We start from the raw sequence: 26,802 nt of genomic DNA on the forward strand, positions 1-26,802 counted from the left end.
ACAATATTCCTATCCAGGAGGCATTGCATTGCATATCTCAGTTTATTCATAGATACAATTATCGTTTCGAGTGGGTTCATCTCTAAGAAATTTTGCATTTAGTTTTTTTCCCCAGTTTTTTGAGATAGAATTGACATGCAGCACCGTATAAGTTTAAGGTGTACAGCATAATGATTTGACCTACCTATATTGTGAAATGATTACAATAGATTTAGTTAACATCCATCATCTCGTATAGATACAAAACAAAAGTAAAAGAAAAAAATGTTTTTTTTCCTTGTGATGAGAAGTCTTAGGATCTACTCTCTTGTCAAGTTTCATATACACCACACAGCAGGGTTAACTACAGTCAGTATATTGTACATTATATCTGTAGTACTTATTTAACTCATAACTGGACGTTTGTACCCTTTGACCACCTTCATCCAATTCCCACTCCCATAACTCCCCATCTCCGATAAACACAAATCTAATCTCTTTCTCTATGAATTTGGTTTTTTCTTTCTTTAGATTCTACATATAAGTGAGATCACACAGTATTTTTCTTTCTGTGTCTGATTTATTTCACTTAGTATAATGCCCCCAAGGTCCATCCACATTGTTGTAAACAGCAGCATTTCCTTCTTTTTATGGCTGAATAATATTCCATTGTACATGGTGTGTGTGTGTGTGTGTGTGTATGTATATATATATTGTCACATTTTCTTTATTTGTTCATCCATTGATGGACACTTAGGTTGTTTTCATATCTTGGTTATTATAAATTATGCTACAATGAACATGAGGATACAGGTATTTCTTCAATATCCTGTTTTCGTTTCCTTCATATATATTCCCAGGAGTAAAAGTGCTGGATCATACAGTAGTTCTATTTTTAATTTTTGAGGAACCTCCATACTGTTCTCCATAGTGGCTGCACCAGTTTACAATCCCACCAACAGTGTAGGAGGGTTCCCTTTTGTCCACATCCTCTCCAGCATCTGTTATCTCTTGTCTTTTAACGATATGATAGTCGGTTCTGATGTGATATCTCATTGTGGTTTTGATTTGCATTTCCCTTAAGATTAGCGATGTTGAGCACCTTTTCATGTACCTGTTAGCCATTCGTATATCTTCTTTGGAAAAATGTCTATTCAGTTCCTTTGCCCATTTTAAATTGGATTATTTGGTTTTTTGCTATCGAGTTGCAGTATTTTAATAACTATTATAAATGCAAAGATTCTCAAAGGACAACCTATGGAATGGGAAAATATTTGCAAATGATAGATCTAGTAAGGGGTTAATATCCAAAATATATAAAGAACTCTGACAAAAAACAAATAAATATATAAAGTGCTTAGGACAGTGCATGGTATATAGTAAATACTCTATTATGTCTGCCATTCTCAAACTTTTTAATCTTAGGACCTCTTGACACTATTATAAAATTGTTTAGTATCCCCCAAAGCTTCTGGGTTATATTTATCAATATAACCCATATATGCTTATGTGTTATATTTATCAATAGTTACTATATTAGAAATTAAAACCAAGAAATTAAAAAAATATATTTATTTACTTGGTTGCACTGGGTCTTAGTTGTGGCACGCAGCCTTTTCAGTTGTGGCAGGCGAACTCCCAGCTGTGGCATTCATGTGGGATCTAGTTCCCTAGCCAGGGATGGAACCCAGGCTCCCTGCATTGGGAACGTGGAGTCTTTACCACTGTGCCACCATGGAAGTCCCTAAAACCAAGAAACTTTTAAAAAGGTTTATTTATGAAGTCATTTAAAATAACTACATGGTAACATCATTTTTAAATGAAAAATAACTACATTTTCCCACATGCAATTTGTGAGAAGAGCGGCATTGTTTTACATTTTTGCAATTCTTGGTAGTGTCTGGCTTACTAGAAGGTATTGATACTTGGAACCATACCTGCTTCTGCCTTCAATCTGCTATAAATCACACATCAGGAAGCCTTGGGAAAATTTCGTCGTGCTCTCCTCAGAAAATGAGAGTGAAAAAGGCAAATCTCATTTCATTATTATTTGAAAAAGTTTTGACCTCATGGACCCCCTAAAAGGGTCTCAGGGACCCTCAAGAGTCCTCATACTGAATTACACCTTGAGGACCACCCCATGTTTTCTATTATTGTTATTGTTATGGCTGTTGATGATGATGATGATAGAGAAAACCAGGATAGACTTGGATTTTCCAGAGTTAGAGCTGTGTGTCAAGTTCTCAATGCAACAGGTTCTATGCAGACACTCATTTAAAGGTGCTTGTCTTTGAAAGAGTGGAACCAGATTTGGGTCAAAGTGCTGTGAACCTACTGATACTTGGAATAAATGGACAGGGGTATTTGGCTTTTTCAGGCATGTAGAGCTATAGCCATGAAATAAAGAGGAAAGAGTCCCCCTAGTGCACTGCTGCTGTAAGGAAACAGTGTGCGTTTGTACCACCACGGGAAATTTTCATGCGAAGTTATGTGTTAGCACTGGGCTCAGACACCAAAACTGCAGGTAGTACAAGGAAACCCAGGAGCATTTTAATGCCTTTTTTCAAGGATGTTCAGGCAGAAGAAATATATTCTGGAAGACCAAAGTGCATAGCTGTAACCAAAGCATTTCATGAAAGGGGAAAATGGAAATTAAGGGACATTTGCTCCCTCAGCTGGATTTTTCTGTTTTTATTGAGGATGGTCACCTGGTAAAAAAAAGATGACGATGTTGAAGATCTGATAATACATTGGTATATTCACAGGCTATCCTTGCCCAGAGTCAACAGGGTGTTGAACTTCTCAGCTATTCATTTCAAAGGCAAAATCTTGTCATTGCCTCTCAGGGGAAAAACAATGCTCCCAAACTACGTTGTAAAAGAAAAGTAAATCACGGGTCCTCACAACCAATGGTGTCTGGCTCAGCATTGCCAAACCACTCTGGATGCTGTATCCCCTGGGTCTTGTTGTGTAGCAGTTTCTCTCCACTCCCCTGTTCTCTTTTTTAAAAATAATCATTCTGCTTTTGGTACTTTTCCTGTCCTCAATTTCCCTAGAAATATGAAAATAACAACAGCAAAAGATCCCAGGGTACAGAGTAGTTATACTACTCAAGGACCCGTGGAAGTAAAATCCATCTAATGTCGGGAATGTTTAGGGAAAATGATCATGGTTGAAAAGACCATTCTAGAGAAATGATCTACAAAACTTTAAATTGGAGGCAAATGTGATATTGAGGAGGGGGTGCAAATAGAGATGGCAGTGGATTTCATTTGCCTTATGGTGCCAAATGAAATTCCAGGAAAACTTGCCCTTGAAAAAGAAGGTAGGAAATGAACCAAAGGGGAGTGAACTACAGACTGTAGAAAGGGAAGTCCACGAGAAGTCTTGACTGTGTATTTCTACTCCCCCTGTGCTGTCTCTCGTCCACCTGTTATCCTGGTTCCTACATCAGCCTTGAAAATCATGCAGCAGCTACATGGTGAGCCATACGCTAGAGGATGCTCTGCCGTGATTCATAGTCTAGGAAGAAGGCTGAAGTCATGTGGCCATGTAAGAAGAACAGCGGTTGGGAGATCTGGGGGAAAAAAATAAACAAACTGGTGGAGGAATGGTGAGATTAGTCTTTTAGAGACCAGGAAACAAAGGAATAAAAAGTAGCAGAGAAATGATAAAACCGTAGCAAATGAAGAAACAAACAATTAGCTAGAGATAGAACAAGTGTTAACAAGAGAAAAGGCAGGTAGTACAGAACTGAAGTAAACGTGCATGTTGTGATGGCGTCAGCCGAAATAGACTAAGTAGAAGTGGCTTCTTCTTGGTGACTTTTTGTTTGTTTGTTTGTTTGTCTTCTTTGCGGTACACGGGCCTCTCACTGTTGTGGCCTCTACCGTTGCGGAGCACAGGCTCCGGACGCGCAGGCTCAGCGGCCATGGCTCACAGTCCCAGCCGCTCCGCGGCATGAGGGATCCTCCCGGACCGGGGCACGAACCCGTGTCCCGGTGAATCGGTAGGCGGACTCTCAACCACTGCGCCACCAGGGAAGCCCCTTGGTGACTTTTGGAATGTTTTCTTCTCACGGTTCTTGTGCTTTAGAGGCACTCAGCTATGTTATCTCTTCTCACTTTAAGCCCTGCAGAGGATTTATTGAAAAACAGAGATGACCAATACCTCTACTTTATCTTGATTCCCTGTGCAGTATTTCTCTCTCAGTATCCTTAGGGTTTTAGTCATTAGGAAGTTAAGGACATCTTGGGAAATAGAGCCAATATTTTATATTAACTATAAATGGAGTGTAACTTTTGAAAATTGTGAATCACTCTGTTGTACACCTGGAACTTATATAATATTGTAAAGCACCTATACTTCACTACAAAAAAAAAAAAAGAAATTAAGGACATCTCTATCTCATTTCCTGAGAAGTTGGGGACTGGGTCTGATCTGTGGTGACCTGTTGCTGTCTTATATACCAGATGGTCAGCTGTTGGGAAATGGGCATGTCTAGCTGATCTGTGATGCAAGGAGGGGGTCTTAAAGGATTGGAAAAAAGCATCATTTTCTGGAAATTGGGTGGGGAGAGGGGAAAGCACAAGAGGTGATGGTAATGGTGACTATTTCACTTAAGGAATCTTCTTTCCTAAATTCTTTTGTGAACGTGGGAGTAAAAGTTAGTTGAAATATTTCCTGCCCTTCTCCATTTGTTTTCCATTGCTTTAATCTTAAAAGTGCCTGCCACCCACACTGACAGAGGACCAGATGGTTTTTCTCATGCTCTTCCCTTTGCCCTGAACAGAAAATACCCTCTGTTTGTATCACAAAATTCTTCCACCATCTTCACGGTGGTGAAGGATTCATCTTTCCTGGCTTCCTATTGTCTCTCCATATGGGAAAATAACTAACATATGCTGCCTACCTACAGAGTATAACTCAATAAGCTCTCAGAAGACATTATCTCCTTACCTCCTCACAGTACCCTTGAGGAGTTACAAGAGGAGAAACTCACGACACAGAGAAGTGGCCACTTTCTGAAGACTGCACCCAGTCAGAGGTAAGGGCTGGAGGAGATCCTGACCCAAGCCTGTATGTTGTGGTACCTAAAAATGTAAGCATCTTCCACCACATAGAATCAAACAATCCCCACAGATAAATTTTTTATGCAGTTTATTTTTTAAAAGCAATCTGTGCTGTATTTAAGTCATTTACATGTGTCTGTGTTTCCTACTAAATTATGAATCTTTGAATGTCAAGAAGCAGATCTTATTCAAGTCTCTGTATTACCCAGAGTAACCTACCAGGAGATATTACTATTGATGCTAAATAGGGGCTGTTAATTGAATAACTCAAAACTAACTTTGTGTTTTTATCTTTACATTCTTCCTGCCATTGCCATGCTAGACCTGAACTTCAGTCCTTCCATTTTATTTGGGCAGGGTCTAGGGTCTCAACCAAATTTTACACCAAATATGCCTTAATTCATGTCATCTGGAGACTTATTGTGGGGAATCCTAAGAATAGTTCTGGTCATCAATTTTACCTTGGTTTCCTGGTAGGACAATTTTAATCTACTGGACAACCCAGAACCACCAACTCATTCCAAATCAGTCTAATGCAGGGGTCAAGAACCTGGATTTCCCCTCAGATGAACCTTCCCTGCTGCTACTTGGCCATGGGCAAGTTGCTTCATCCCTGAGATCCCTAGATTTTTCATCAGAAAAAGGGGGATAATCATTCTCACCCTGAGGATTGTAGTGAAAATAAATCGCAAACTACAATTATGATCCATACTGCCCTTCTCCAAGCTGGTTTTCCTCGTGATTCCCTAGTTCAGAAAATGGCATCACCCCCTGTATGTTTCGTGCAATCCAGAAAGTCACCTGCCGTTCCTTCAAGTTCCACCAAGTTCTGTGAATTTTACCTCTCAACTTGAAATCATCCAGTTCTGTGCAATACCATCACCACCCCCCTATAACTAATTGGTCTCCCCAAATCCACTTTTACTACTTCCGCCCCAGCCCTAACTTTCCACTCAAAAGCCAGAGACATCTTTCAAAATTTAAGTGTGAGACACTGCTAAAATATTCTCAGTGGCTTCACCATGCTCCTGGCTCAGGTAAAGAATCTTTGATACAACGGAAGAGACCCTATGTGCTCTGGTTTTCACCTCCAGCCTTTCCCTTCAAGTCTGTGCTCCACACAAGGCAGAAAGCTTTCCTAAGCTTTTCCAGTAAGCCACGCTCTTCCCCGCCTTTTGCACATTTCTTCCGCAGAGAATGTTTACTCCATCATGCCCTTGTCCTTTTCTTCCCTAACAGTCTTCCAATTTTAGTTTATTTCAAGTTAATTGCTTAATTCCCCTTTGCTCAACCTACACACCCAAGACCAGGTCAATGCCTTTGATACAGGTTTTGCTTTCCTCCACCGCTCTCAGAATAATTAAAAATTTCACATTTCTGTGATTATTTGACAAGTATCTGTCCAAACACTAGAATGTAAAAACCCTTGAGGAACTATGTTTTGCCGAAACTCAAGCACTTAACACAGCACCTGGCACATAGTACAGGCTCCATAAATATTTATTGACTGAGTCTGTACTGTACAAATGGTAGCCTTTATTCTGAATGTCACCCAACTCTCTGGTTTCATAGGAAAAGCTCCGTCTTTGGATTCCGAGCAGGTGTGAATTATGTCCCTGTTAATCTTGAAAAGTTATATATATTTTGTAGATAATCTGTAAAATGGGAATGACTGTCCCCGCCTCACTGAGTTAAGAGGCTTTCGTGAGGTAACATAATATCAAGCGCCTCAGGGCTCCCCCAGCGTCTATAGTAATTACGGTAATTAACACAGGCCAGAAGGTCATGTAAATAACCCTAGTGTAAGCAAACAATTGTCCCTACGTCAAGCCGGACCACCTGGAGCTTCAAATGGGGGGGTCTTTGGCTTCATCCTGCAGCCTGCCCCCCTATCCCCCCAAACTGTCCAGGAAGCTTCGATCCCAGGGGGAGGTTGAGCCTGCAGGGAGGTGGCAGTGAGAGGATCCCCGCACTTCGCTGCAGAGGTGAGGACTACAGCCCAGCCCCTCCTCCGCAACTTTCCCGGTCCCGCCGCGCTCCCTGTCTGCCTGTCCGTCTGTGTGTCTGTGTCTCCCTGTCCCAGGAAGGCGACGCCAGGAGCTCCCGCGCCCTACCTGCCCTCTGCGAGCCCTCAGGCTTTGGGCAACTTTGGCAGAGCCCTCCCGGGTCCCATGGCGACCCCGGCCCAGATTTCCGGGCTGGGGAGGCGGGGGGCTGTCCCCGCCTCCTCTTCCCCGGCCAGAGGTGGCGACCGACACGCCAGCAGCGTCCGAAATGGGGTGGCTGCAGAAACACCTGTGTGTGTCCGTGTCTCCAGGGGCAGGGACGGGGTGTCAGTGCTATCTGTTCATTTTAATCGTGTCTAGGAGAACCTTTCCCGTCGTCAGTTCTCAGGAGGGCTACACAGTTGGTGCAGTTTCTTGTTTTGTTTGGGGATGCAGATTTAAGGGTGTGTGTGTGTGTGTAAATCTTTATATTGTGGGGCAACTCTTAATGAGAAGTCGATGAGATTTCAATCCTTAGTTCTCACCTCCTAAAGCTTTCTTTAAACATGTTGGAAATTGTTTTTCTTTTTTTCTCACTTAAAGTTCCTTCTACTTAATTTTCAAGGGATGATACAATACAACGTTATACATAAGAATATATATTCTGTATTAAACATTTCTCATCACTCCTCTACCTCTCAAGCTTAACGTTAATTTTGAACCTTGAAAAAAACATCCCCATTTTAATATCACGAAATATTCCTGTAAATTCTTTTTGGAAAAGTTAGAGTACCCCAACTGATGAACTTAAGTTTGAAAAGTGGACAAATGCAAACGTTAGTAACTCCACAAAGCCACCAAGTTAATGGATACTATTTATGGTTTTGGATTTTCAAAGAGCAACTTTGCAATATCTGTCAGGTTGTTTTGAAAATCAGGTTCTGATGTTAATCCTGAAAGGGTTAAATAACTTATACGGGATATTCATGTCACTCTTAAAATAGCTGACTCATAATACATCAACAATCTATCCTAGGGTGTGTGGGATCAAATAGCTTAAATTAAATGAAAAAAAGTTGAAATATTTGTCATCACGTTGCATCAGTTTAGACGAGCTGCAAATAAATCATATCCGAACCTTTTAAACGATAAAAAGTTTACTGACTACCATTTACATACTTTGAATATTTTACATTTGTGTGGTCAACGCAGTTTACACAAATGATTGTGTATATCCGTTTCCAGTTAACAAATAGCAAGGTATCTGTGTTATTCAATGGTGAACATTTCATGCTTTTCCATAAAGGTGACATTATATAAACTGAAGAGATTACTGCATATTATCAAAAGGTCATTTAGAGAATCTGAAGATAAAATCATTAGGGACAGGTTAAGAGAAATAAGATAATAAATTATCATTGAAAAAAAATTATATGGTGGCATAGAAATCAAAGTCTCAATTAGTACATGAAATAGTTAATTTTATTTTTGTTTTAAACATAGGTTTACAGAGCATTAAAAAAAAAAATCCTCTGAGGTTTGTTAAACCTTTAGTGGGAGATTACAGCCAATGTTTTGTCTTTGGTGAATAGCTGTTTGTCTCACTTTATTTACTTGGTATTGGATATTTGTCAATGTCATTTCATATCTACAGAAAATTCTTACGCTCTGTGGAGGTAGTGAATGTGTGTGTGCATGTCTGCCGGAGGTCACATGACAGTTTCATCCTATTTGGTGGAGCAGCTTGACTTTTTTCCCCCCTTGCTTTTGGTGATGGTTGTGAGTGCTTCTCTGAGTGTTGATTGACAGATGCGTGCCAGAAACCCCCATTCTCCTTTTCAAAGACAACATATGATGGATTGCGATCTCTCAGCCCAGCAGGACACGGGGACCATGCGAGCTGTAATTGGTCAGGTATGGAGTCAGCCATTTCTCAACTCCCCTTTTTTCCACAAGGGTCTCACCATATGATTCACATAATTCATATTTACAGTACCATCTTTCTATCTGTATCTTCAGCTACCTGCCAGCGTAGTGCTGAAAGTGTGCAAGGGAAAAGGCACCCATTAAAATCTAGCTAGGAAAGCTCAGCTTCAAACTTCAATGCGATGCTTACAAACCCAAACTAATACAACCACAAAAAAGAAACCCCAAAGAACAAATTTATTTATCATTTGGCCTGAATGTTTAAAAGTATACGTTTTTCAGAATTTATTTTCTGTTGAGATTGTGATCTCTGGAAGAAAGTGTGAGAAGAGAATAAAGTATTATGTTTTCTAGGTAGTTAACAATTTTCTGTTCAGTGTTTTGATTTTGGCTATGTTCTGTCTCTCTTGCTCTCTCTCCCTTGCTCTATGGAAAATATAAATAAGAAATACACGTGCCTTTACTCCCAACCCAGATAATGTGTGATCGAGCCTGGTTAGATGTATGTAGTAGTGGTCTTGGTCGCTGCGGACGGGCAGGCTGCAAATTAAACACTGCCACAGTCTGAAAGGTCCAGGTGGTCTGCCCGCGCCTCCTAATGCAATCCACACAACAGCTTTAATAAACAGCTCTATTTAGTGCCTCCACCGTGTATCTAGGGAGGTGAACTGGTCTGGGGCTGCTGTGATGAAATGCCAGAAGAATATCTCTCAGAGGCCTCACAAGCTGATTTTTAGAGCTTTCCTGTTCTGTTCTGTCGTCTTTGTCTTCCAAATGGGTCAGTGAGTCTTGCTTTTTCTGTTTCGGTGCTTTCTGTGAAATCAGTAGTTTCAGTTTGTGTTTAAATGTTTGCGGCGTGAGCTAAATCAGAAGAGGAAAGGGTCATTGTATTTTCATTTGCCTTCCAATAACTGAAGGGATGAGAGGAATGAGCGTGCCCTGCTGCAAAGGAAGGGTGATTTTTCTGCCTGTGATGGGGGTGGGGTGAGGAAAAAGGGAATATGTGGTTGCTTTCTGGTTTGCTTTTTTTTTTTGTAATGTATTTTTGACCAAAATTTTTCTCAGTTATCTCTGCTTACTTAGGAACTGTTAACTCATAAATCAGAATATGCTTACGAATATTGATGAACTCCTAAAAGTTTTTTTTTTTTCCTTTTTTTTCCCCACACTTTCCAATCAAGACAGGCTGGCAAGGTGATGACCTAAAATTTGTTTGCTGTATGTTAATAGCATGGATGGAAATATACCGTCAACAAAATTATAGCAAAGCGCTTTAGGGGTCTGAAAGCACATGGTTTATTAATACCAGCATGCTTCATAATGTAGTTTTAGATGGAAAATGTCAGATATATAATACAGTGTTTCCACAGGCTCATACTGTTTTAAAAGCTGTAGATAGCTGCTTCTACAGAACAATAGTTTTTAAAACTTTCAAGTTGGTTTTTGTGTTACAGACATATATAAAGTGAAGTCTCTGGGCATATATTTGTCAGGAAAAAAATATGTAAAGACTGATTTTATATACTGTTAGTACCCATTTCAATATAAGTATTCACTGATGAGCAAGCATGTGAAATATAGCTAAAATAATTGTGCCATGTGGAATGAAATACATACCTGTGAAAATAGATAACCTTTTCATGTAGAAATAAAACTTGAGATGTGATAACTGTCTTGTCCTGATAAATAAAACTTTTCTTAGTTGGCAAGCATGTTCTCTCTTCTGTAGATCACAGTACAGCCTTAATACTGTGCAAAATTACTGTTTCAGTACCAAATAAGAAAAAGGATTTCCTTTCATATATATTTCCTTTAGCTGGGAAAAGAAGCTTGGTTAAAAAAAACAGAAGAGATATTTCTGATTTGTTATTCAGTATTGTTTATTGGAAATAATTGCTCATGTATATACTTTGAAAAGGTTCAAGTAGATACTAAAAAAAAAAAGGAATTGGCATACATTTTATAAATACCAGACTTAAACTTCTAATTTGTCAGGATTTCATATTGATTGCTATTATTACATCACTCTGTATTTTGTGTGTACTTTAAGTGATTTTTAAAGGCTTTTAAGTGTGTCCAGGAACTATATATGTTAATTACTCATTATGGATTCTTACTATACTTACTAAATAGTTGCATCAAAGTAGCCAGTCTTTTTTCTGAAGATTTCATTTCTCATAAATTATTTGTTAAAAAAAAAACCCAGATACTTATGTCGAGCTTGTAAATTATAAAAGCAGTTGTTCTGAAGGTTGTAAAATTTTCTGTACTAAAAATGTACAAAAACTATTTTGTACATTTTTAGTTCAGAAACTGAAACACTAATACTCCAAAGCAAAGAAAAGAGCATCCTGTCCCATATACATACCATTAAAGTCAGAAAACCTAATAGAACCCATATTTATAGATATAAAAAGAAAGATGACATCCAGATTTGAAATGATTTCCTTTTAACTGTTACAGCACAGCTAGGAATATTGGCTCAAACCACTACTTCTAACAATAAGGACAAGAAAGTGAAAATAATTTTCCTTGCTTTTCAGTCACTCATAACCAGAAAGATGGTTTATTTTTCAGCTTTTGATTTCAATATCATCTTTTCCCTACTCAGCAGGTGTGAATCAGTCTCAGTTGATGATACAAATGTTTGTGTGTCTTCCTTCTCAAAATACGTACTGGAATGATAATTATTTTTGTCCTTTTATTTTTTCTGGTCTGAGTTCCGTTCCTACATGGCTGTAAGTTGGAGGAGCAAATCACTAGTTTTCAGTGATATTTTCCATTCAGAATACTGAAAGATTCCCGTGAAATAGGGTCTTCAGGTTTTCTTCATTCATCTCTGGGATCGCATATCTAGATGCTTCCACTGGAGGGGAAGAGGGGACTTCTGTGCATTGCTGGTCATGCATGATCCAGCTCAGGAGAGTGCCGTGGCTTCATGGAAGAGAGAGAAGAGATGTTGTTGTACGTGCCTTTCCCCCAGGGCCTTCCCTTCCCCAAGTAAGCAATTAAGCAGTCTAGTACTTAAGAACAAACTCCCAGCCTGGTATCTCAAGATAAAGAAACTTGGTTCATTCATATAGTTTCTGGGAAATCAAACCAGATTTTTGATAGTCATCTGTAGCAAGCTTCCTAACCCTTGGAACCATAGGAGGGATTTTACCTTCAGATGATTTTCCTATCAATTCAAATTAAATAGTTAAGCAGGTTCTGACCAGTGGGTCTGAATATCATTTTTAAAATGAAGACACATTTCCACCTCTCATGGTCATTCAGTGTTCACTGCATCTTTTTTGCAGACCTGAGCTGGTGGCCTGTGAGTGACAGCTTAGTTTATCAGTATTACAGACCTCTTGGTTTTTGTTTTTGATTTTTTTTCTCATCTCATGCAGACGGGTCATTGTGTCCAATCCTCCTTCTGGCACTGCTGTCCCAGAGGACCCTAGGCTAGCCTGCCATCTTTATGTGCAGGCCAGAGGGTCCGGGCTTGGCTGTGTGTTTCTATACACTGACTTCTGGAAATATTATAGGACAGAGGATATTAAATTAGTTGTTAATAAAAACAACAGATGAGGCAAATTAGATAAAAATATGTATCAGGCACATCTAAGAGTTTGCTGGGAATGGGAGAGACAGCTGGATCAAAGGGCTGTAGTGTGCACTCCCAGTGGACATGGCTGAAGTACTCAGAGAAGAGGGAAGAAACCGTATTTAACAGCATGGGAGGTGCAGTCAAAAGCTGTTGCAATTTTCCTTACCAGTAAAATGGGTCTTTTTTTTTTTTTTTCAAGGTATATTTGGACAATTTAAAGTGTTTGAAAGTGGCACCTTAGAAAGTGAAGGCAGTTGTCTGAGGCCATGCTCAGTGAGTGTGCTAAGAGCTCAGAAGGGGAGTGAGTGTAGGTAACGGGGTACATTTGGCTTAACAGTATCTCAGTGCATGTTTTTTCATGTGAAGGTTCTAGAACACACAAATATTTCGTTGTTCTAGCATCAAAACAGTTTTATACGTCGGTTTGTTTATACCCTCCCTTGTTCCAGAAAGTAATTTAATGATGCTTTAAGAACAATGTGCTTACCTAGAACATAGTCAAGCTGATGTGTGAAACGGAGGTGGCCTAGGGAGAGCGGACCCTGACAGTGTGTAAATTATACACTTGCAGATTGTTCTCAGTCCATGGAGACTGCTTTTCATGCCCCTTCTATAAAAATTAAACTTTGGGGCTAACCTAACCTTGTTTTATGTGTGCCAAGCATAACTCTCATATACTTTAAAGAGTCATTTTTTGTAGGTGTGAATGCCCACCTTTTTTGAAATTGACCTATTTTCTTCAACAAATTTATATATTTTGGGGATGTGTCATTATTATTGTTTGGATTTAATTGAGAATACTTTTCTCAAGGTATTATTATAGGTAAATGGTCTACTAGAAAAATACAAATTAATTAAGGATTATTCTTTCTGCTGCTAGTATGCCTTTTGTAAGTGCGGAACTCACCAAAATTGAATTTGTACTGTGTATTTCTAACTGACCTTAAACACTTCACTCATTATTCTACTTAGACTTGGAGGAAAGTTGATGTTAGCTTTTTATATTCTATCAGATGAACTCAGTTTTTATTCCCTTTAAAATAGGTTTAAATTGAAGTTTACTATGTTACTTGAGCAGGTGTTTAAATTGTAAAGCCAATTTTGTCCCTTAAAGTAAAATCTGTCAATACAGTAATAATACTATACAATAATATTAATAATAATACTGGACAACCGGCACATGAAATCTGGTTTTGAAACTAAATTTTCTTTTCTATTTCTTAGGCTAATTAATGAAACTCTATATACTATTCAAGTATTATTTCCATACTTAAGAATTTAAAGCTTTTGGTTTCATATATCTAGAATACGGAGAGAGGTTGCTGAAACATTTGAAATATGAATGCTTATGAAAGAAAGTTTGAATGTATATGTTTCCTATATGTAAAATCTATAGTACTTGTTTTGTAGGTCATTGAAAGAAGGTATTCCTTCCTTGACCATTTCTTTGCTATGTCAACTGCATTTAATCATACAGTTTAAAGCATCTTCCTCTTTTCAACTTTATTGTTGGCCAAAATGACAATTTAACTAACATGTTCACAAATATTGAAAAACTCCACTTTTCAATCTCATTATTATATCATATAAGCTGATCCTTTTTTTCTAATGCTTGATTGAGTAGAAAATAAAGTTGTGAAATAAAATGCAAATATAAAAGGATCAGACCTGAAGAAACAATGTGCAAGGAGGTAAATATTGACCTGAATTTGAATACTAAAAGAAAATCCAAATTACAAATCTTTTAAATAATTTTGTATTTTATAGCCAAACTTTTACTTGAGAGATAATAGCTGCTCTAAATATAATTTCAAGCCTGCCTTTATATTCTTTTTCCCCTTCCTTCCTTCTTTTTGCTTTTTTGGTAGGTGAAATGTGTGTCCAATAAAGTAAATTACTGAGTGAAGCCTTGTTCTGGGATCACATGTCAATTACTCTGTTGACTCATAATGTCTTGAGCTGATCCAAAGTTGTAATCAAAATTTATAGAAGGGGTTGTGAGAGATTGTCCTAGCTATTATTTTCTTGTTCTTCCTAGTTATACGATGTGAACCAATTTTGGTGAAAATTTATTAATTATTATTTGATAAATTCTTTCCTGGTTTGCCCTATGCTTGTATTGTTTTCTTTAGCCCAACTGTAAATGACCATATTATTGTTATTACAGGGCTACCACTTCTCCTAGATATAAAACCTTTGTATGTAAGTAGTAGCAAGATAATTGAAAACATCTCTGGTTGTTTATATTAAAGGCAACTCTGTAGATTTTAAGAACACTTTATTTTTCAAGGGGCTGGTTTCAGAAAATAGCTTTTTGTTTTATCACTAGCTTTAAAACTCCCGTGATACGAAGGACTCTTTTTTCCAAGGAGAGAGATTAGCTGTTGATAACTTGGTACTGATTCTAGGTGAACTGTCACCCTATTCCCTTAGCAGCGTTTTTCTAACCAGAGAACAAGAAATAAAAATTGAGTATCAACAGAATATTCTAAATTTCACCTATGTTCAGCCCACCCCCTCCCCCAGGGGGGTGGATTATTCCAGTGGGAAGAGATACTCCTACGATTTCCAGCTCCCACCTCCTAAGGTCAAAGATGCAAATCAACTTGTTGACACCTTGAATGAAAAGAACATAGTTACTCAGACTCATTGCTCTGGTATTTTGCTCTCTTCCTTCAGTGTCATTTTTCCATCAGCCTTTCTTCTCTTTTCTACTGTAATCCAGAGTCAGTCAGATGAGTCATAAGTGAAAAGTGAATCCTCGTGGGCTGCCCAGGCAGCAAAGGGCACTGGAAAGAGAGACAAGACCTGGAGCAAAACAAAGCAAAACGCTAGTGGAAAATTCACCAACGCAGTTGCTTCTGTAGGTAGTGTTTTCAGTAAGGTATTCTGTAAGCATCTTTCATCTCCTCTAGCAATAGTAGAGCACACAAATAGGCAGTGAAACAATAGGACAGGACAAATAAACATTTAAAACAAAGCCAAAAGGAAAAAAAATTAGCTTCACAATGCTGGAACACGAATTTTAAAATTAAGAAACACTTTTTTTCTGGAGCTTTTTACAAGAGTGTAACCAGTGCTTGGGTGTTGTGAAATAGCAACCTTATTAATAATATACATGTTTCTGGTGGCTATTAGGCTGCTGACTCCTCATATTTTATGACTTTGATTTCTCATGATTAATTGGAAACTATTTTAAGAATTGAACATCGATCTCTAACACCTAAAAACTTAAAGAAACACGTATACTTAAAAAAATATTAAATACCTGTTACATGGTGTTTTTATTTTTATTTATTTAATAAATAAATTATTTATTTATTTATTTTTGGCAGCATTGGGTCTTCTTTGCTGTGCCTGGGTTTCTCTAGTTGCAATGAGCAGGGGCTGTTCTTAGTTGCAGTGTGCGGGCTTCTCATTGCGGTGGCATCTCTTGTTGTGGAGCACAGGCTCTAGGCACGCGGGCTTCAGTAGTTGTGGCACTCAGGCTCAATAGTTGTGGCTTGCGGGCTCTAGAGCACAGACTCAGTAGTTGTGGCTCACAGGCTTGGTTGCTCCGTGGCCTGTGGGATCTTCCCTGATCAGGGTTTGAACCCGTGTCCCTTGCATTGGCAGGTGGATTCTTAACCACTCTGCCACCAGGGAAGCCCTACATAGTGTTTTTAGCCTTGATCGGATGAACTCCGGTAAACTCTTCTTTGAAACAACAAAGTGCTTTTTTAAAGTGCAGAATTTATACAGAGATTTTTTTTTTAATGAAAGAAACAATGAGCAGAGAGGTAAATATTGACCTGAATTTGAATACTAAAAGAAAATCCAAATTACAAATCTTTTAAATAATTTTGTATTTATAGCCAGACTTTTACTTGAGAGATAATGTTGTTGAGAGTGAAAGGCAAATATTGTTTATTTTGAGAGTGAGAGGCAAAGATTGCACCAGCACAGAAGCATGGGTACCAGAAACCCTAATGGATATTGAGGATATATGAAAAGAAGGGTAGATATTTCTTAGATCTTCAGTGGTGTTCATCCAAAACTGAAGGGCAGCATGGGTAAGAATGGAGCCAGGCACACAGTATCAGGCTATGGCAGGCCTAATTTGCTTCAGACAGAGCTAGTTAATTCTGTAAGCCTTAAATGATACTCAAAAACAAGGCTCTTTCAACCTTTTGGAGAAAAGGTTGAGAGTTGGGACAACTATAAAATTCTGCTTAATGTGTACAAATAAAGCCAAGAACATCAGGCTCATTGCACTTCGAGTCAGCCCCGATGATTCATCATAATGGTCAGGGCAAACCGTGGTCTCTGGGTTGAAACAATCTTATCCTTTTTTAAAAAAAAAAACAGAATGTTCCAGCTTGGATCTTATATCCTTAGGGTTCCTATATTGAATTCCGAATCGGGAAACTTAATCTTGCAGCCAGATTTGACAAGATGTTGGCTGAGTGGTAGGCAGAAGTGATGATGGTGGGATGAAAGGCCCCAGGTCAGAATTTGGGAAAATAAGAGATTTTGTGGAAATTTGGCTGTGATATAAGAACCCCCAGTTTGAAAATTTCTCACTACTCATATTAGCAGATGGTGTTTACGGATCTGAAAAATAGATCACTGCTGTATTCATTTTCTCTGCTTCAAATCTTTCTTTAACAGAGGAGTTTTTACACATTCTTAGGTGTATTTCTTAGTGTATTTCTAATGTTGCTAATATAAAAGGTGTTTGTAGTAATAGTCAAAAGGTTTCTGGGAGCAATGAATAACATTATGGCTCATATCTAAGACAGTCATACTTTGTTCCTGGCAAAATGTTAATACTTAATTTAGGAACTAAAGTTGTTTCTTTTTGGAAAACTTCATCCATTTGTAAACAAACCTATGTCTAGAATTCCAGAGACTAAGGAACTTAAAGTAAAAATGAAAATGAGGCAATCTAATTAGTGAAAACACATACGCACATCCCTTAGCCATTTTAGGGATACTTGATGATTTAACCCCTAATAACCTAAAAATACTTTAACTCTCTGTTTTCAATTTTAATACATGAAAAAATTATGGTTGGTGTTTAGTTAAAATACTCCTCCGCTCAACTAAGTTGTTCAAGACGATGGAAAAGTACTTTGCAACTTCTAGAAATCAAGATCATGGTAGAAATTTGAATACATAGTTGATCAATATACTGCAAAAAGATGATCATCGTGGTATTTCCTTCCCAAAACAGGGGGTTTGGAGGTGTACTTCTATTTTATAGCTGCTTTCGACAAGTGCTGCATGTCAACTGGGATTGTTTTCTCTCCTTCTACCATGATTCATCATATAGAAATTAAACAGCTAGTTGAGGTAGAGAGTGAAGCATCCGAGTAAAACCTGCAGAACATGAATACAATTCTTTTTTTTGGACTAGAGAAAGGTTTATTGTAGGGCCAAGCAAGGAGAGCAGGAAGCTGTTGCTCAAAACACTTGAGCGCCATGAATACAGTTTTTATATGCATATGATAGAGGCAAGTTACAGAATGGAATCCAACAAGTCTTTTAAAATGTTTTATTCAACAAATTATAAAAGTCATGCGTGCTTATGACAAACAATTTCAACAACACAGGAAAGTATAAAGTGAAAGATAAAGTACCTCATCATTTTGCTGCTCACAAATAATCATCATCAATAATTTCTTATGTATCCTTCCAGAAATTTTCTCTTCATGTGTAAGCATAGAAAATCTTTATACAACCCAAGTAGATCCATACTGTACAAAGAGTTTGGCAAACTAGTTTCAGATTTTAAAAACGTATATTTAACATGTCATATTACTACCAGTAGATCTGTACCCTTCTGTATAGTATTCCCTTTTATGGATACATTAATTTATTTAACCAGTTCTCTCTTTCTTTAATTTAAAAAAATTTTTAAATTGAAATATAGTTGATTTACAATGTTGTGTTAGTTTCAGGTGTACAACATGATTCAGTTATATATATATATATATATATATATATATATATATATATATATATATATACATTCTTTATTTACATTCTCTTCCATTATAGGTTATTGCAAGATATTGAGTATAGTTTCCTGGGCTATACAGTAGGTCCTTGTTGGTTATCTATTTTAGGTACAGTAGTGTGTATATTTTAATTCCAAACTCCTAATTTTAACCAGTTCTCTTTTTTAAAAAAATTGAGCTATAATTGGCATTTAACATTATATTACTTTCAGGTATAGAACATAGGGATTCAAAATTTGTATATATTGTGAAATGATCACAATAGCTAACCAGTTGCCTCTTGGTGAGCATCTAGATTTTCAAATATAATTTCGTCTCTGCAATGAGACTAACAGCATGGATGTTTCATTTCTCTTAGCATAAAAAATTCCAGAATCTTCGAATGGGGTCTTGCCTTACCAAAAGAACTCTAAGTAGTAACTCCTAAAAGAAGGTGAGGTGTAATATTAAAAGTGAAGGATAGCTTATGCCACAAGAATAGATATTTATCACTTATATATTAAAAACTCAAACCAGGCTTCCCTGGTGGCACAGTGGTTGAGAATCTGCCTGCCAATGCAGGGGATATGGGTTCAAGCCCTGGTCTGGGAAGATCCCACATGCCGCAGAGCAACTGGGCCTGTGAGCCACAACTACTGAGCCTGTGCGTCTGGAGCCTGTGCTCCGCAACAAGAGAGGCCGCGACAGTGAGAGGCCCACGCACCGCGATGAAGAGTGGCCCCCGCTTGCCACACTAGAGAAAGCCCTCGCACAGAAACGAAGACCCAACACAACCAAAAATAAATAAATAAATTTATTAAAAAAGAAACAAAAACCTCAAACCAATTCAAATAACAATAAGTATCACAATATTGTATTTAGTGACAAAGAAGTAAGAATAAGAGATAATAACATAAAGTGACTGTTCTCATTCAGATATACTGTGACTTTAAAACCTCTGTGTTTGTTCCAAGCTGAACAAAATGCATAACTTCTTTTCTTTCATGGGCCTCAATGCTATTTATTAGGATAATTGACAGAGATATATGCTTCCACTGCATTATTCAGTTAGTATACCTAGATTAGTGAGAAGGAGACCAAAAGAGATTCATGGTAATTAATGTCAGTTAAATTCCTGTTTTCTGTATTCCATATTGTCAGACCAATCCTTCAACCATGATTCGTAGGTTAAATAATGCAGTCAGGAGAAGGGCTGAATCAAAACTAATCAGACACAGTGTTGAAATCAACTAATTTAGGGTTTTGGTAAAGTAGACAAAATATATGCTACTTAAATATTTAAGAGAATGTGAAAAGCTATGTTTTACATTTCTTTTAGGATATGGCTCTTATTCATCTTAACCACATCATTTCACATGCAGTATACTAAAAAGAGAAGTGGGAAATAATGCAGTAGTGTTTGTATAAGAGATGGAAGTGTGGGTTGACTGTGATATCTTCCACTGCACAGATTCCCTGAACTTATTCTAGGAGACTCCCGATTGGGTGGGTATATGCTTCCTCCTTTTCTGTTCTTCCCTACAGATGCTGGGACAAGTAACCTGGATAGGAAATGATCGTACTTCATTTATAGCCTTAAAAGTAGCTGACTCCCTCACGTGAAGCTCAAAGGAGGCTTTCAAGAACAAATTGCAGAGCAGCTCTCTGATATTAATACTTTCATTTGAAACCCACAACTCTGAGAAGTAGATCCAAGTCATCATTCCCATTTTATGGAAGTGAAAACTGCTCAGAGAGGTTATAGGTCTTATTTGTAACCATATTGCCAGTAAGCAGAAGTGAGGTTTGAACCCAGATATTCTTTCTAGGGTTCACTGTTTTCCCTCTACACCAGTTCTTAACTCTGGCTGTCTTTTAGAATCACTTGAGGCAACCGTGAAAAAATTTACTGATATGCAGGACCAGTCCCCAGAAAGTCTGATTCGCTTTCCCTGGGTAGGATCTGAGTATTAGGTTTTTTTTTTTAAAAAAAAAAAAGCTTACGGGTAATTCTAATGCAGTCCATCACAGTGCCTCTTAAATTGAATGAATGTTATTTTAAATGAAATGAGATAATGAAGATGAAACAGTGTTGACCCACCCTGCCCCCGACACATACACACACACAATCATAAAAACACAGGAGAAGAATGGAGGGAATTTAGTGTGGTATTTATTTTTTTTTTGTGTGTGTGTGTGTGTGTGTGTGTGTATGTGTTTCAGTGGGAAGCTTGTAAGCTTTGTTGAATAGCCAAAAAAATGTTTGATAACATTTTTTTTAATTTTTGAATTTTATTTAATATATTTTTTTATACAGCAGGTTCTTATTGGTCATCGATTTTATACACATCAGTGTATACATGTCAATCCCAATCGCCCAATTCATCCCACCACCATCCCCACCCCACCATGGCTTTCCCCCCTTGGTGTCCATACATTTGTTCTCTGATAACATTTTTCATCCAGAAAAGAGCTAGATATTTAATCATTTGAAAAATAACATCACTAGTAACAGCCTACCAATAAGTGAGTACTTACTAGGTGCCAGGAACTTTACAAGCGTGGTTGTAAAGCAACTCTGTGGTTACACAGCAACTCTGTGAGGTAGTTACTGCTATTGTTTCCATCTCACTCATTAGGTGACACAGGAGGTGGCAAAAGTTTGCATGGAGAGTAAGTGGCAAGGCTGGAATTTGCCCTAAGGATGTTGGAAGCCAGGGTGCGAATCCTTAAACATACACAAAATCACAGAATTGAACCATGGCCCTAAATATTACCTGTGGAAAGTATGATTCTTAGTATCATCTCTTGATGAAGGCATATTTTATCACAGGAATATCTCTTGTTTCTCCCCTCTCCCCCCCAACCCTTTTTCCTTCCCTCCTCCTCACTTTCCTTCTTCTTTTTCCTCTCCCCTCACCTCTTTCCCTCTCTCTTCCTCCTTCTCTTCTTCCTCCTCCTTTTTCTAAGAATCCATGACTCATTCACTTTCTATGTAAGAATTTTATGGTTGACATCATTACCTGTTAAAATTGGGTTCTACATGGCAGTCTGGAAAATGATTCTTTTATAAAATGTAAAACAATAGAATAGTTTGTGGGTGGAAGGATGGAAGGGCAAGTTGGTGCTCTCTGGTAGGCTTCCATGAAAAGAGTTGCTCCTGACTAAACTAGCAGTCACACTGGCCTTGATTTCCCAGTGCTCCATGAGCTATGCCTACAGACACAACAGACATCAGGGTGGCCAGTAGGCACTGCTCTGTGTATGTATGAGGAAAAAAGTTCCCACAGGTAGTTTCAGGGAAGATTTGAAAATGAGTTTATATTTTATAATATATATCTAATATACCTAATATATATAAATATATATTAATATTATTTAAGTGTATAAAATAGAAAACAAGTTTATATTTTATAATAGTCCTCACTATTTGAGATTGGCCTCAGAAACTCTTTGTCTATCTTTTATCTTTTAATGAATTAACATTCTATCATCTATCAATTTATCTATCTTTTAACTAGTTAACATTGTTGCCTGGATTTGAAATCAAGGTGTAGAATTTGCAAGATGGGCTTGCTTTCTCTATTCATTCTTCATAAAAACTAAATTCCAGCCAAATGTGCATTGGCACTTCTAAACTAATTTTTATGAACTAATTATTGTCATTAGGGATTATAGTGGTGGGAAATCAGTGATTCTACTGAGGAGGTATTTTTTAACTCAGATTTTGGAAAACTTTTTAATAATATTGTGGCATTTCATCTATTTCAATTCCATTTTTGAAACTGAAGTAACTAACAGATATCTTTTATTCTGCTTAACTCTTTTCAATTAAATTTCTTCCTGTCAGTGGCATTTTCCACATTTTCAACCTTAGTGGGGCTGAAAAAGAGAAATCTCTCCCCACCTAGTAGTTGAAAATTTCACAAAACATTCATTCTGTTTACATTTGTGTGTTATGGATGTCGAACCTGTAGAGTTTACTCTCAAATATCTCTTTTAACTTTTACACAGAATTCAGTTATGTCAGAAATCATGGATAGATGATTAGGAAACAATATGATGATTTGGGGAAATGAATCACCATGATCTTCCACAAAGTACTTATTGCTTTGGAATATCGGAAGTGAACATAACACTTGGTAAAGACTGTTTTTTGCCTGGAGCTTGCAACCCACTGTAGTATAACACATCTTCTGTCGTGGCTTATCACCTTTTCCCCACCTACATGTCTCCTCTCAATGACCACTGTGAATCGAAGGGAGGAGTGATGCTCATTGCTCTGCCAGGTGAGCTGAGTCTTGATTACGTCTCCTGCAAGATCCCAGCCGTGGGGGAAATTGGGCTGAGCCTGTTGAGAGGGAGTAAAAGTGAGGAGTATGCTACAATTCAAGAAATTAGACAAGAGTACGAGTCAAAGATTCTGTGCATTGAGATCTTTGAAGGTTTTCTCATCTATTCACATCTCTCTTCCTTTATTATTTCTTGATGGGTTTGTTTCTTTCCAGTTGGATCAAATCTTTGTTAGAAACAGAGTTAAACCTTTTTTATTGAAGTATAGTTGATTTACAATGTTGTGTTAATTTCTGCTGTACAGCAAAGTGATTCAGTTATATACACACACACACACACACACACACACATTCTTTCTTTAAAATATTCTTTTCCATTATGGTTTACTGTAGGGTATTGAGTATAGTTCTCTGTGCTATACAGTAGGACCTTGTTGTTTATCCATTCTATATATAAAAGCTTACATCTGCCAATACCAACCTCCCACTCCACCCCTCCCCCAACCCCCTCCGCCTTGGCAACCATGTCTGTTCTCTATATCCGTGAGTCTGTTTCTGTTCCATAGATAAGTTCATTTGTGTCATATTTTAGATTCCACGTATAAGTGATACCATATGGTACTTGTCTTCCTCTTTCTGACTTACTTCACTTAGTATGATAATCTCTAGTTTTATCCATGTTGCTGCAAATGACATTATTTTGTTCTTTTTTATGGCTGAGTAGTATTCCATTGTATATATGTACTACATGTTCTTTATCCATTCATCGGTTGATGGACATTTAGGTTGCATCCATGTTTTGGGTATTGTGAATAGTGCTGCTATGAACATAGGGGTGCATGTATCTTTTTGAATTACGGTTTTGTCTGGATATATGCCCGGGAGTGGGATTGCTGGATCATATGGTAATTCTATTTTTAGTTTTCTGAGGAACCTGCATACTGTTTTACATAGTGGCTGTACCAACTTACATTTCCACCAGCAGTATAGGAGGGTTCCCTTTTCTCCACACCCTCTCCAGCATTTGTTATTTGTAGAGATTTTAATGATGGCCATTCTGACTGGTGTGAGGTGGTACCTCATTGTAGTTTTGACTTGCATAGAAATAGAATTTTTAAGAAAACATGGAAGGTGTGGGATCATGGTGCCTCTTGGTTGTTTGGTTAAAGTCAGCACATGAGTTTGCTAGCACATCATCACTAACACAGGGTCTCAAATTATGTTTATGAGCAAATGAGTGGAAAATACATCCCTGATCCCCTGGCCATTATTTCAGGTTAGGGAAAATTATATTAATTAAAGATAAATTGGTGCTTCATGCACTCAATTTAAAAATTCTATTAGGGTTTCAAGGGGCAATAAAGAAGATCCTTTATTCAATTCCTGAGTTTATTTTCACTTTATTACTTAAGAGCTCATGGAAAAATGTAGCTGTACATCCGTGGCTAGACGGGCTTGCTAATTTCTCATGTCCCTGCACTTTGATCTCGGGACAGCATACCAAAGGAAAGTTTGAGTCTGGTGAAGAGACTTATTTACCCAGGATTTCTGTTTCCTACTGGGAGTAGGGCAAAAAGGGAAAAAAATCAAATTCCTGTATGGAGGTGGAGGACCATGGATATCAGACTCTTGTCACTCACCAACATGATACAGAATTGCTGCTGTCATAGGTGAGACATCCATTCCCATGAAAACACGAGGCCAGGGGATCAGAGCCCCCCTCCTTTTTCTGAGCAATTAAATTTGGCCTGTTTTTGCAGGAAATGGGTGATATTGATGTCTTATTGGAGCCATTATCAGACTGAGAATCCAAGCAAAGGGGTTTGAATAAAATAAGGTCCTGAACTTTTTTTATTTTCAATTTAGACTGGTGCAGAAGTGCTTCCCTTCCTTTCCTCTCTCTATCTCTCTTTCTTTCTCTTCTTTTTCCTTCCTTCCTTCCTCTTTTCCTTCCTTTCTCCCTTCTCCTCCCTTCTTACTTTTTGTGAAATTGGTACGTAATCATCTGAGAAGAGTTGAAGGGTTGAAAGCGTTGTTAGAGGACAAGACAGCTTGTTTTCTTCTCTCTCATCATCTTACTCTCTCCCCTTGTCTCCCGATTTTCCCAAACAATTCTTAAGTCTTTCTAGAGGCACATCCTGGCATGTAGCAGGCACTCGGTAATTGCTTTGGAAAGGTTCCTTCATGACAGCTGTCACTCTTTTAATCTATATCTCGGGGGAGGATACTTTTCTTAGTGGAGGCTTTGTTTCATTTTGTTCGCTCTCAAAATTCCATATCTGGGATTTTTTGGTGTTCTGCTACCAGTCGCATTTCAGAATATGTAAATGAGGCTTGAAAATGATTATTTTCCATTTTCATATTGATGTCTACAAGGACAGGGGCTTCCTCAGCTGTACTTTCTTATTCACTTTCCATATTTCATTTAATTGAAGCATCCGCCACTACGGTATCCAATGCATGCTTATATATAGCACATCTTTTTTTTTTTTTTTTTGCGGTACGCGGGCCTTTCAGTGCCGTGGCCTCTCCCGTTGTGGAGCACAGGCTCCGGATGCGCAGGCTCAGTGGCCGTGGCTCACGGGACCAGCCGCTCCGCGGCATGTGGGATCTTCCCGGACCGGGGCATGAACCCGCGTCCCCTGCATTGGCAGGCGGACTCTCAACCACTACGCCACCAGGGGAGCCCTATAGCACATCTTAATGTTGAATCTTAAAGCATGAAGGAGGGATACAAAAATTCCTTCCTTCAACACTGGTTCTTGGGCATTTGTTGGGCAAATTTCTTGGCCCTGGGGACACAAGGTCCCAGCTGTTACGGCACCCACAGCAGGTATGGATACATGTGAGCAGATATGATAAAGTCCTCCGTCTCTGCTGAAGTAAGAATTTCCTATAGTTATAGATGTTTTAGAGGAAAGAGGTCATCAAGTCCAACTGACCCAAGCCCCTTGTTATACTCAAAGAGGTGAAGTGATTTGACCAAGGTCAGTAGCCGAACCTGGGTGAGAGAGACCTCATCCTCTGGGCATCGTGTCATCACTCTTAGGCCACCTCTGGTCCCTAAGCAGATATCTTGTTGGTTCAGAAAAATGTGCAAAACAGAGATTGTTCTTTGCAGAATTATCTTTATATCCTATTTTCTCTGACCATTTTTATAATAATTCTTTTCTCTTTCCCTCATTCCCTCTCCCTCCCCACTTCTGCCAGCACTGTGCCCCTCACCCCTCCCTCATCCCAACAACAATCACATGAACAATGTATGCAGTAGCTATGCATTGCTTTACTCCTCATTCCGGTTAATAAATTACCCGTGACATCGCCTAGACCCTGAAACTTCCCGAGGTTAGGAGTGGGGGAAGGGAATCTTTTTCCATATTCTTTTTCAGGTACATTCTGGCTTGAGCTGTCTCAAGTGATTAAGGTGTACCAGAGTGAATTTTAACAACTCAAGAAAAGGGGGTTGCAGCCAGCTCCCAATGGGAGAGGGAGTTTACATAATATACAATATGTCTCATGTTTAAGAAACATACCTCTATCTAGACTTGGGTATACATTGATATTTATTGAGATTTCATGGGATACTTAGCAAGCCATTAGGAGATCGGAACATTTGCAAATAAGCATAGGCACACCCTATAAAATTATTATTTTTAATACATCTTTATTGGAGTATAATTGCTTCACAGTGCTGTGTTAGTTTCTGTTGTACAACAAAGTGAATCAGCCATATATATACATATATCCCCATATCCCCTCCCTCTTGAGCCTCCCTCCCACCCTCCCTATCCTACCCCTCTATGTCGTCACAAAGCACCGAGCTGATCTCCCTGTGCTATGCGGCTGCTTCCCACTAGCTATCTGTTTTACATCTGGTAGTGTATATACATCCATGCCACTCTCTCACTTTGTCCCAGCTTACCATTCCCCCTCCCTGTGGCCTCAAGTCCATTCTCTATGTCTGTGTTTATTCCT

The 26,802-nt window shown here is 38.4% G+C and overlaps 1 protein-coding gene across 1 annotated transcript in view; it reads left to right on the plus strand.

The window, feature by feature from the left end:
* The first annotated feature begins 8,845 nt into the window (after positions 1-8,845).
* The window catches only part of POU6F2 (POU class 6 homeobox 2), a 452,738-nt gene continuing 434,781 nt past the window's right edge, over positions 8,846-26,802 (plus strand). Inside the window, 1 exon segment of the mRNA XM_032643090.1 lies at positions 8,846-8,950. Within this exon segment, the coding sequence (XP_032498981.1) occupies positions 8,846-8,950 (105 nt within the window).

The sequence above is a fragment of the Phocoena sinus genome, chromosome 9 (assembly GCF_008692025.1).
Source record: "Phocoena sinus isolate mPhoSin1 chromosome 9, mPhoSin1.pri, whole genome shotgun sequence".
NCBI lineage: Eukaryota > Metazoa > Chordata > Mammalia > Artiodactyla > Phocoenidae > Phocoena > Phocoena sinus.